General features: G+C 44.2%; 1 protein-coding gene across 3 annotated transcripts in view; it reads left to right on the forward strand.

Annotated features, from left to right (window-relative positions):
* The window catches only part of Cnst (consortin, connexin sorting protein), an 85,825-nt gene extending 72,970 nt beyond the window's left edge, over positions 1-12,855 (forward strand). For all 3 annotated transcript variants that reach the window (XM_074048807.1, XM_074048806.1, XM_020151681.2), the window contains 2 exons: positions 7,834-7,969; positions 10,419-12,855. In XM_074048807.1, coding sequence (XP_073904908.1) covers positions 7,834-7,969; positions 10,419-10,624 — 342 coding nt within the window. In that variant the 3' untranslated portion in view covers positions 10,625-12,855. The remainder of the gene's footprint in view (positions 1-7,833; positions 7,970-10,418) is intronic.
* Positions 12,856-13,066: the final 211 nt, after the last annotated feature.

A 13,066-nucleotide genomic window follows, 5' to 3' on the forward strand; every position in this document is an offset into this window, starting at 1 on the left:
CATCACTGAAAAAAATAACTTCAGGGAGATCATCGAAACAGAAACTGTGAATAGCTTTGTAAGATGATTTAACTGCTATGTTACTCTTTCTTCTGCCATTTTTAATCAATTCTTCATAAACTATGTTCTTTCTTCTTGATTTGTTTGGACAGAGTTAGAATACTAAAGCATTTGGCCCAGTAGTCATCCATCCACCTGCTTATTTTAATCAGACCATGTGATTGTCATTTACAGCTAGTTTCCTACAAACTGGTTTTTCTCTTAAAATTATTTATTGCTGCTTAATGGGTGTGGTGTATCTGTTTAAAGTGATGACAAATTTTGGAAAAAGATGGTAGTAATGGTTGTACATTGTTATCTTTTTTTTTTTTTTTTTTTTTTTTGGTGGCACTGGGGTTTGAACTCAGGGCCTCATGCTTGCTAGGCAAGGCACTCTACCACTTGAGCCTCTCCACCAGCCTGGTTGCATAGCATTGTGAGTATAGTGTACTGAATTGCATATTTTTAAAACGGTTGCAATGGCAATTTTATGTTACATGTTTTAGCACAATTTAAAAAATAGTTTAAAAAACAAATAGAGTAAATAGTAAAGCACTTCAACCAACATTTATTCTCTTTCTATTTTCTCTTGCCAAATCTCTGATATAGGGAGTCATCAAACTATGAAATTAATGTATGTTTCGACAAATGGAATATTCATTCCTGAAATTCATAACATATTATGTTTTCTTATTAAATAGCAGCTAGCAGGGGGACTTACATGTATTTAAAGTTTGTTTTCTGTGAAATTAATGCTTATTGTCCCATCTCCTGAAGTTCTACTAAGAACCCCAAAAGCTGAGGTTAACAAAAGTAACTTAATTTCCTGCAATGATGTTAAATAGATTGTTACACATTTACTTTGTGGACTGGGGGTGTGGCTCAAGTGGTAGAGCACTTATCTGGCAAGCACCAGGCCCTGAGTTCAAACCCTAGTGATACCCCCCAAAAAATCAAAAACATTCATCCTCACTTCACAGATTTTTAAGAAAAACAAGTTACTACTTGTATCAGACAACAAGTTAGAAAGTCATTCATTTATTCCTACAGTCAGTCAGTTTTACAACTGACTCTTCTGAGAGTTCCGCAACATGGCAGATGCAGTCATTAAAAACACAGGTAAAGCCAGGTGCTGGTGCTTACATCCTTAATCCTAGCTACTTGGGAGGCTGAGATCAGGAGGACTGAAGTTTGAGGCCAGCCCAGGCACATCGTTTGTTAAGACCCCATCCCCAAAATAACCAGAGCAAGATGGACTGGAGATGTAGTTCAAGCTGTACAGTGTAGAATGCTTTTTTTTTTTTTTTGGTGGGGGTGAGGGGGGCAGTACCAGAGTTTGAACTCAGGGCTTGCTGGGCAGGTTCTCTACCACTTGAGTTATATCCCCAGCCCAAAAGTGTCTTTTTTGCTGCATTTGAGCATCCCAAGTTTTGGCAAAAGATAAAATTTTAGTGGAGTACCCATGATAGGTCAACACGGATTATTTAATGTCAAAACACAAACAAAGCCCCTTTTCCTGGAGCCTGGCAGTGCAGATGATTTGCTGATTTGGTTGCTTCTGAAACCTGGAAGAGCTGAGGTATCTTCACTCTGAACTCTGCAGCTGCCTTTCCTGAAGCATAACACACAGAATTTAGGAGAAGAAATGTGCTCTCAGGATACAAGGTAGCACAAGTTCCAACCCCCGCTGCCAGTAAGAGCCCTCCACTATGGGCTTTCCACATGTTCACGTGGACTGCCACAAGCGTGGGGTAAGGGAGTGACACACAGCTGAACACTGGATACATTTTATAAAACTCAGTCTTTTTTTTGAGACAGGGTTTCACTGTATTGCTCAGGCTGGTCTCCAACGCCTGGGCTTAAGCGACATCCTGCCTCAGCTTCCCAAATTACTGGGACTACATAGTGAGACCCCATCTCAACAACAACCACAAACCAAGTCTAGAAATAAATTTGTAAAAAGCCATTGAAAATGGTGACAGGATGTAGTCCAGAGCCCCCATGCGAGCAGAGCCTCACACTGTGACACACTTCCCCATCAGCCAGGGCCAAGCCCAGCTTATGGCCAGCTCTTGGTGAGTGCCCATTGCTGCCCTGTTTGTGGTCACCAAAGCTATAGCTCTGAACCTGGATTGAGGAGGAGGCTGAGCAGTGTCCCCTGAAGTCTTGTCCAGTTGTGATCTCACCTGCTCTTACAGGATACACATCTCCCACACCAGACGGCATAACTCCTTCAGGGTAGAGTTTCTGTTGAGCACATCTTGTAGACTTGTAAATAACAGTCATAATATCCAATGAGGGTTTTTTGTCCTAGTTCACTTTAGAATAATAGTTTGATAAAAGTAAGATTATATAAATTGTTGCATATTTATATAAATTATCTTCATATTAATGTATATGTTGCATATTTATAATTTATATGGCTTGTATAATTTTCTTTTCAAGGAAAATGCTCCATTTCTCAAATAAGTATATGCAAGGCACTGTCTGTGTAAGTGCCTCATCTGTGTATAGACAGATGTCTACTCTGGCATATTCACTGAGGACCTCCCTACTGTGTGGTAGAAAGTGGGGAGTCTGCAGCGAGCACAGAGAAGGGCCCTGCTCTGAAAGGTTGATCTCCTAGCAGAGATGCCCACACTGAGCAAGCTGTGTGGAAACGAACAGCGAGTCTCAAACACTGGGAAGGCTGTGATGAAATCCCCAGGGGTGCAGCCGAGCTGCATTGCTGGCATTCAGTGCCTGGCCTCCTTACGTGTCCTCTCTGCTGTGCACGTGTTGCACTGTCCCTGTCCTCAAGCACAACAAATCACAGCATGAGGCAGTACCTCATTTAGACACTTCAGTGCCTTGTAAAGCTCCTGGTTTTGTTTTTAACAAAATGCTGTTTCCTTCTTAAATCAGTTTTAAAAATTCAACATTGACGTTCTTCATCATAACCTTGTTTTTCTTATCTTGCACTCTCTCCTCACTGGAGTGTTCAAAGAGTTAGCTTGTGGATCTGAGGTGACCACCAGGGCCTTTCTGGAAGATGGCTTTCCTTCATGTAGCTGTCACCCTCAGGTCCAAGTATGACTCACTCTTTCAATTTGCTCTATATTAATCTGCTTCCACACAGCTCTGTCCTCAGCCACCCCTCTTCACGTCTCTAGATTGACAATTTAGCCACTAGTTTAAGTATGTCTTAGCTGGGGAGATTGTCAGATGAGAGCCTCTGGTAGACATGTGAACGTCTTTGCAAAGACAACAAAACGTGTTAGTCTTATTCGGAAGTTCTGGTTCACCTTGATTGTAACAAGAACATTGTTACAATGGCAGCAAAATTTTAATGTGATCTTCCCTCACACTTGGAGAGCAGCAGGAGGTTTATCCTGGGGCCATCTTCAAACTCTGCTGGTCAGTGGTGCTGTAGACCACATAGGTTGCCCAAGCCTCCAGTTTGCTTCCTGTCTGTGAAATGGGGCAGGCAGAGAGGTGAAAGAGTCAAGAATTGTTGCTGAGTTATACTTACTTCTTACTCTGGAACCAGAGACATGGAGGCATCACGAGAGGACCTCCTGGGATTTTTTGTTGTCATTTGTTTTGTTTTGGTGCTGCAGCTGTGAGGGGCAAGTGCTCTGCCACTGAGCCACAGCTACGGCTTATCACTTGTTTTTGTTTGTTTGTTTGTTTTGGTGTCACTGGGGTTTGAACTCAGGGCCTTGTGCTTGCTAGGCAAGTGCTCTACCACTTGAGGCACTGTGCCAGCCCCAGTCACTGGTTTTTTAAGTGAAGAGTGCTGAGGTCATTTAAAGTATGTGCAACATGCTAATGGATGAATGAATTTGTGAATGTCACTTCCCCACTTACTTGGAAACCAAGCAGGCGCTCTTTTTTGGGGGGCTGGGGGGAAGGAGTAGGAATAACCTTCAGTAGACCGAGCAGGTCATCTCTGGTAGGAGAGAATGAGAACGAGCTTGTACTCTTGTTCCAGATTCACCAGCCTTGAGGCTCTGGATGGAGCAGAGAGTGCATGATTAAAGGAAGATTATTTGGTGTCTGTTTTCTCCTCTCATCTTGAGTAGTGTGTTCTGAATGTTTTCTAGGTCATGTTAGGAATTACTTTTCCGGTTGAGCTGCAAAGTAATTGGGTTTTATAACCGGTTGGTTTTGAAGATGCTGTTTAGGATAGTGGTTGGCGTACAGTGAGGAAGAACAGCTATTTATTATACAGAGGACTGGGCACATGGACTTTTTAGGCTCTGCATTCACAGAATGCCAACACCAATCACATTAATTATGGCTCAGGCTTGCTTTGTGTTCTCAGTGGAAGGGCTTGCTATATTTTGTTTGGTTAGGAAAGCAATTTGGTAATTAAAGTGGAAAACAAATCAATTTAGTCTTAAAGCTGTATTTTTGAGATTTAAAAAATTCTGTCAGGCTATTGGAGTGGTTCAAATGGCACAGCATCTCCCTAGCAAGCGTGAGGCCCTAAGTTCAAACCTCAGTACCCCCAAAAAAAGGAAGAAGAAAAAAACTTATAAAAACAGTTCTTTGTCTTTTCCAGCTTGGGCAAGGCCTTGGGTTTGATCCAGTACCACAAATAAACAAACACAGGTTTTTAAAAAATAAAATTGTTCATCTTTGAATACTTGCCCTTCAGTGATAGAATTCAGGCCAACTCCATCCACCAAAGCCATTTCTTAGTTCTTGGTGTTTGACAGACAGATGTGGTAATGGGAATTCTTTGTGGGGTGCAAGTGTGAAGCCTCTGCGTTCCATCTGTCGCACCCTCCTGGTGCGTCCTGTGCTCAGCAGGGCTCTGTGGTCCCCTGTTGCAAAAGTAAGAAAAACCTAGAGAAGAGGCCTGAGAAGGCCTGGGGGAGGCAGTGGACAGAGCACTCCCTGACAGAAGAGATTGGGAGGACGATTAAATTTTTAGAGATGAGGAAAGAGGAGTCAAAACGTGGATCCAGCCACACAAGTGTAGTTTCTCATACTCTGCCTCCTTACTCTTTCAGAAGGTTGCCCAAATCTCTCACCACCCATAGTGAATAAGGTAGGGGCGCAGGTCTTATCAGGGGCCCTACCAACATGCTTCCAGAGCCAGACACCCATAGACTGAGCAGGAGCTAAGGAGGCCGGTGGCCTGCTGTGCCTGCTCCAAGTGCCTTCCAGAGGACGCGGGAGCTGCTCTCAGCCTGACCACATCCATTTAGCTTGTTTGTCTCTTGAATTTACAGATTCAAAATTCATATCGCATAGATGCGCAGTTAACAGTAATGCCACTCTGGGATTCATCCTTGGAATGTTCTTTCTTTTCTTTTTTTGCCAGTAGCAGGGATAGAACTCAGGGCCTCACACTTGCCAGACAAGCACTTTACCACTTGAGCAACACCCCCAGTCCTAAGAACTGTTCCTAATAGGATTTTTTCTAAGTTAAAACAGCACTTTAAAAACTCCTGAGCTGCTTCAACAAGATTAGAGATAAAGGCAAAATAGTTTCTGCCGGGTATCGAGGGGGTGGGGGGAGAGGGAGGGGGTGGAGTGGGTGGTAAGGGAGGGGGTGGGCAGGGGGGAGAAATGACCCAAGCATTGTATGCACATATGAATAATAAAAAAATTTAAAAATAAATAAATAAATAAATAAACAAACTCCTGAGCTGGGCTAGAGAATTTTTGCTTAGTACTGGCTCCATCCCCAGTACCACCAAAAACTCCCGAGTCTCTGGTGTAGTAGGGCATGCCCCAGCTACTGGGGAGGCCAAGGCTGAAAGATCACTTGAGCCCAGGAGTTCAAGACCAGCCTAGGTGAATAGGAAGACCCCCATCTTAAAAACAAGCAAAAAAACAAAGAAACTTTTCATAGTGAATTCTCCATTGGTATTTGTGGAGAAAATAGAAAAATAGTGAATGAATGTGTAAGTTCCCTGCCCCTTTGTTTTTTATTTTACTAGAAATAGAATATCAGTGATGATATCTTTCAGAGTAATGTATTCATTAAAATCAATTTCCAGCCTGGCACCAGTGGCTTATGCCTGTAATCCCTGATACTCAGTGGCTCATGCCTGTAATCCCTGCAACTGAGAAGGCAGAGGTCAGGATGAGCATGGTTCGAAGCCAGCCTGGGGAAGATAGTTCAAGAGACCCTATCTGGAAAAATCCCATCACTAAAAAGGACTGGCTTAAGGTGAAGGCCCTATCACAAAATAAATAAATTTCCACTTTCCATCCCATGCTCTTTAGAAAGTTACTAGGATTTCTTTCCCTCTCTGTTCAGCAAGGGGTTTCTAAAATTATTTTTCTTTGTTTTAGGAAGGAGTCTTTCAACATAGCTTTCTTAAGAAAGATTTAATAAACAGTTCCCTTAGGCATTTGTACTTACCATTTTAAAGTCAGTAAAGCTCTTTAGTTTTCTCAGACTAAGGACAGCTGAAATATGTATTTCCTATAAAAAGAATAAATTGCTTGGCTTATTGATTTTTGTAAAATAATGGTTTCTATAGATCCGTGTTCACAAAAGCTTAGTAGAAGACCATCTGGAGTTATTTGGCCCTAAAAGCCCTGAGCTATAAAAAGAACTGGGGAACTGTAATGTTTATGCATAGCACATTATCAGAGACTGTTGGCTGGAACTAAGAATCACGTGAAGTATTTTGTGCCATTGATAGGACAGATGTTATTGCAGGTAGTAGCTTACAGTGACTGGATACCAGCAAGTCACTGCCCTGCACAGTGTTTGGCTCAAAGTGCCCCCTATGTGGTCAACTGCAGCTTGGGACAAGCAGGCCAGCTCACAAGTCCCTTCTGTGATGAGTCTGCTGCCCAGGGGCCCTGGGTGAGGCCTCCTACATCCTGCCTGGCCCTTCCCATTGGTCCTCTTCTTCTCCCTGAGCCTTGGAGGCCAATAGCTCCTAAGTGGCAACAGTTTTCTTTTTGCTTTTGGTGATGGTGATTTTGAGACAGAGTCCTGCTAAGTAGCCCAGGCTGTCCTCAAACTCATGATCCTCTTGCCTCTGCCTCCGCCTCCCAAGAGCTGGGATTACAGGACTGCACCACCACACTAGCTTGTTTTTGGCCTCTAAATAAGAGGTCAGGCATAGGCAGGGGAGTGGTGGCCCAAGTGGAAACTAGAAGGCAGCATAGAGGGGGCAGGGTGGGAGGCTGAAGGGGACTTAGACAGCATGCTTCTCCTGCACAGGGTCAAACTGAATCCCCTAGGCTCTGGTCTGCAGCAACTCGGCTCTGCCATTACAGTGCCAAAGCAGCTGTCTGTGGTCAATGTGCAGACGAAGGCTTGGCCAGTTTTCAGTTCAATTTTATTTACAAAACGTATTTTGAGTTCAGGCATTGTTTAGTAAATACTTTCTGAGAGGAGCTGAGGACTCGTTCGATGTTAAAAGTTTGGTATCAAATAGATTTTAAGTCTCACATGTTTGTTTCTTAAAAACCACTGATGAATAAAAAAGGCAGTGAAGAGCCTCCACCTCCACTGTAAATGGGACCTTGCACTAATGCTCAAGCCAGTGACTGAGTCACAAGTGACTTACAGGGAAGCTTCACCTGTAAGCCAGGTGCTTAAGGGAGGCTCCTGGTTTCTGGTCTGTGGCCTGTGTACCTGATCCTGGAAATCGGGTCAGGAGATGTCAGGGTTAGACGCGTGCGTGCGTGTGTGCGTGTGTGTGTGTGTGTCCTCAATGCAACTCTCATACACTCAAGTGTCTATGGAGCTGTATTAGCCTCCTCACGGTTATGTGGGGAGCACCATCGATATATCCCACCTTGGTATAACAAATGACCTTGCGATCTCTGCAGGTGGTTCCTGCCGAAGGGCTGGTGTCTATACTGAAGAAGAGGAGTGACTCAGAAGGAAGTCATTCTGCCCACATGCATCAGAAACCATCCAAACGAAGAGTGAGGTTCCAGGAGGTAGATGATCACCTGGATCCAGGTAAACCGCTCAGCCCTGGCCTAGCCATCGGTGTTTGCTGAAGAACGATTCACTGTATGGCATGATCTTTGCTAAAAAAAAAAAAAAAAAAAAAATTCATCAGAACATAATCGTTTAATCCTTTTGGAAAAAGCATGAAAAAAATCAAGCCATCGTCTTATTTTGAAGCATTTTTGCTCAAATAAGTGAGCAAATTGCAATGTAATCTGTGTAATGATTAGTTAGCACTCCTCCTTTATGGCAGGAAATATTTTTCTGTTGTGAGTGTACACCTCACCCCATAGAGGAGAGTATCTCCCAAGGATGCAGTTTGGCTCTGTTGCTGTGGCCTGCTTTTCCTCCTGGGCCTGCGCTTGGTGGCTGCCATAGCAACAGTGCCACCTTTTGTGGTTGCAGATAGAATTGCCGAGGGCTTAGGGAAATAAGGGTGGCTGAACACACAGCCCAGAACTTGCCCCTGTGCTTTTGTGTGTACAAAACACTGCATTGTTGAAATCACATGTAAACATCCTGGTGTGCTTCCTCCATGTGACACGGTGTTGGCTGTGACTGTCACATCCCCGCTTCACGTCATAGATACCTTATCTCACAGCACGTCACTAACTTGTGGAGACTCAGGCCGACATCTTTGTGGTAGAATAATGTTTGCTGAAAAGCACCTCAGGTGGTGTGCTTGGGTACACATTGATGATTAGGAAGCTTCTTGATACACTCGGGATGGTGACCGCTCACGCGGTGCTAGGATCTTCCTAACAGCCACTTCTGCTCCAGATCAGTGCTGTCTACCAGCAGTAAAGAGAAACAGGGAGTGAGTGTGAATTCCACTATATTTCATTTAATCTAGCATATCAAAAGCATTGTTCCAACATGAGATCAAAATAGAAACAATTACAGAGACGCTGCACCCATTTTCACATTGAGTCTTCACGTGCGGGACGTGTTTCACACTCGTGCCACGTCTGCATGTTGAGGCTCAGTTGAAGTTTCTCATCATTCCTTCAGGACACGTTCTCTGTGCACTGCTAGGGAGCTGCTTTTTAGGGTTTCATCATGAGTCTTGCACCTCTTTGCATGGGAGAGCACACTCATGTCACCACGCTCTGTTAAGTGATTGTATAATCTTCCAGCGTGTGATTAAATTATTTCTTGCTCCTGGATTAACTGGGTTCTCAGCTTGCTTTTCATTGTGATAAACTCTGCTGCAGTGAATATGTGATTTTGTCTGTAGGCTAATTCCCAAGTGTGGGTTTGCTGGGTTAAATCGAGGCCATGCTGTCAGTTGGCCTCAGGCAGTCCTGCCTCACATCCGTCTGTTCCATTCAGGCAATGTGTATTTCACTCTGAAAGCGTCCAGTCTAGAGGATAATTTTTTTTTTTTTGTGGTGCTGGGCTTGAACTCAGAGCCTTGTGCTTGCTAGGTAGGCGCTCCACTCACTTGAGCCATACCCCCAGCCCTTTTTACTTTATTTTTCAGGTAGGGTCTTATGTTTTTTTGCCCCAGCCCAGCTTGACCTCAATCCTCCTACTTAGGCCTCTAATGTAGGTGGTAGTGCATATGTTTACCATCATACCAGCTTGTTTGTTGAGATGGGGTCTTGCTACCTTTTTGTCTGAGCTGACTTCAAACTATGATCCTGCCAATCTTTACCTCCAAGTAGTAAGATAAATTAATTTTAAATTTTAATAGATAATGTAAAGTTACTTTCCAAAACAGTTTCTATACACCTTCATCATACTGCAAATTGTAAACCATTTATTTTTTCCAAAATATGTTTTCTTTAGTTATGAGTGATCGTTAAGATTTCTCAATCAGTGAATAATTTTTTTCTTCAGTGTAGGAAAATTGGTGTGTATGTTTTGTTTGTTTTTGGTGGTCTTAAGGTGTGAACTCAGAGCCTCACACTTGCTAGGCAGGTGCTCTACCACTTTGAGCACTCCGCCAGCCGGGTGTGGATGTTTTTAATTAAAAACGAACCTGCCAGAGCTGTTAAGCAACATAAGATCAGTGTGCTGGCTAGAGCCGCTCTTCCGCTGGATAACAGGAGGGAGCGCAGCCCAAGTGTGCGGAGCGCCGCGCACAGGCGTCTGTGGTGTCTGATGTCCGATCGACTGTACCGAAGGTGCTCAGAGCTGTGAACGTGGAGGGACTTGCAATCTTAGCCGAGTTCTAAGATTAGCACAGTGAGTCAGGAACACCGCCACCCTCTCCCTTCCCGTGAAGTGTGGTTCATGCTCCTAGTAGAGATGAGTCCCTTTAATTTCATCGTTCATGATCTCCCAAGTGTGGATTTGTGCAGCTCCTCGGGGTAGGGTGTGGCAGAGGCAGATGCACGCCTTCTCTGTCTGTAAGTCCTGACCCCAAGAGGACTGACACCTGGAACGGTCTGTATCTGCTGGGAGGGGTTTGCACTTTGGCGACCTAACGCTATCTTCTCCCTGGCACTTGCAGAGGACGTTGGAGGCGGCTCCTGCATCTTGCTCATCTTGCTGTGCATCGTGACGGTTCTCCTCAGTATGGGGGGCACCGCTCTGTACTGTGCTTTTGGTGACATGGAGTCACCTGTTTGCACAGACTTCGCAGACAACATGGACTTCTATTACACGAAGCTCGTGCAGGGTGTGGCAGAAGTCAGACACTGGATCTACCTCTCCTAGCAGGATCACGAGGGACAGGCCGGGCACGAGGATGAAAGATGCAGAACTCTCTTCATAGCTTTCACTTCAGGAGCTCTGGAGCTTTCCCCTGCCCGGTGACGACCCGGGCTGGCCGTGGCAGCTTTCAGTGGCGATCAGAGGAACTCAGAACAATTCACACGATGAGGCCAAGAGGAAGTGCTGGCCTAGCACTGGGGCGGAGGGAGAGATCTGTCCCCTCTCCCCACACTGTCCCCTGGGGTAACCAGGACAGGCTTGGAGCCACACGGCTCTTAGCCACCTTGTCGTGCTAACGGACAAAGGACACTCCTGGTCTCCATTGTTGCTCCTGCCATCACACAGTCTGTTTCTAATCAGTTAACTTACGGTTTCAAGGTCATTTTTTTAGTTAGCCTTGGGAGCTTTGTAACTTAGGCTTTTTGTTTTATTTCCACATTCTGCTCTCCATCTGTAAAATGTTTGTGTGGGTGTATGCACACACATTTCAGACAGTTATCCTGAGCAAATATCCGACCCAGAGTAACAAAGATTATCTCTATTCTTTTAACTTGGCTATGATGTGCAGGCACAGATCTTTGAAGGCTTACCTGTAGGATAGATGAACTGTGGAGACATAGGCCCTGAAGCAAGAAACTGTGACAGATGTGTGGCGATCAAGTTGACTGACTGGCCGGGAATTAACCAGAGGCCTGAAGGCAAAATGAAGGCACTCCTGAGTCTCGGGAACTCTGGAGTCCCCCAGTTCTGCCTGGAAGGATGAATGCTGGACCCAGCTCATCCAGAAGCCCTTACGAGAACCCGGAGACCAGATGCTCTCCCTGCTTGCTGATGTCCGCACAATAACCGGACCTCAGAACCCAAAGATCCGTGTCAGGCATTTGCATTGTGCATACCTGTTGTGGGCTCGGGTTAGTCCCTGTCGTGGGGTCACGTAGTGGCAATTCAGACAGCATGAAAAGGCCAGTGTCTGAGGGTGTTTAAGTCTGTCACTAGGTGGCCAGTCTTTACATAAGGTCCAGAGGTTAACACTTAGGAAGCCTTGCTTTGACTTTTTATATCCTAGGAACCATAAAAAAACATGAATTATAGTTTTTTAGCAAGTGATCATTAGTTCCTGTTTTTCTGTTCAGATCATTTGAAAGCAAAAGGGAGAGGTTGATTTCTTGTTACTGGCTGGTTCAGTACCTCCCTGTGCGTCTCTCTTACGAATTTCAAAGCTTTGTGTGAGATGAGAGCCGCTGATGTGCACGCATTCAGTCATCCCTGTGCTACATATTTAATCTGTACTTGGTGTTGATTTTCTGTCATTTCAGTTCATTGTGTTTGGGGCTTATTTTTAAGTGGATGTTTTATTTCCACTTATTATACTGTTTGACTTGTCTCTATCATGTCACCATAAACTGTAATATTTTCAATGGTTGTAGATCAAAGTTATTTATTTAGAAGTGTACGAGATGCTGAAATCTAGATTAATTATACTGAAGGCTGATTTTATTAGAAGATTATTTTAATGTCCTATTATAAATTTTAAGAATTTTTATTGAGATTGTATGTAAAGTATGTTGTGTGTCACGGTACTATCTAAATGGCTCTGTAAATGCCACTCACTCACAGGCCACTGAGAGGGAGGGGCCTCTTTGTCACAGACAAACCTCTGTTTTACCCTCGGAATTCTAGTTGCAGGAATTTGGTGATCCTTATTTCTGGCTATTTTATGTCAAGAGAAGTTAAGATTTCCTATGTCAAGAGAAGTTAAGATTTCCCTCCTGTTTACCTATTTAGGTCACTGTCAGAGTCACATAGCGTCTCTGGTGTTGTGTCTGTCTCTGGGCCACATGGGCCGGGACCTGCTGGGACCTTTCACCGAGGTAGCACCTTGCCAACCAGGGTCCCTGTATGTCTCAGAGGAACCAGCGGCGCCCTCACCACTTCCCAGGATGGTGAGGTGAGCTCAGGAGCATAGGGATGTCTTGACTTAAAATAGGCATGAAATCTCACCTAGAAAAATTAGGGCAACTTTTAAAATGTAAGTCATTTATTGCATGAATTGGAATAATTCCACCTGATAATGAAAGGATTGTTATCTCACTCATAAAGAATCCATCTAGTTTTACTGAAATGTAATTTCTTTTCGTTTGAAAGTACTGACAACTATTTGTAACTAATCTTCCTTGAGAACTGTATTTGAGGGTATCAAATTGAGCTTGTAATTTAAAATCTGCACCAACAAAGTGTCTCGGAGTTTATTTGCACCCTTAGCTGTCGAGAAGACTGCTTTAAAGCAGAAGTACAATGACCTCAGGAGTTGGTCTGACCCCGTAGTCAATACCATCTATTTGGGGAGTCCTAGGAGGTCCCTAAGTAAAGGGGCCTTCATTCCTAAAATACATCCCTGGAACCCACTCCCAAATGCATCCTTTGAGATTTGAGAGTGAAATCACC

Source organism: Castor canadensis, chromosome 11 (assembly GCF_047511655.1).
Source record: "Castor canadensis chromosome 11, mCasCan1.hap1v2, whole genome shotgun sequence".
Lineage (NCBI taxonomy): Eukaryota > Metazoa > Chordata > Mammalia > Rodentia > Castoridae > Castor > Castor canadensis.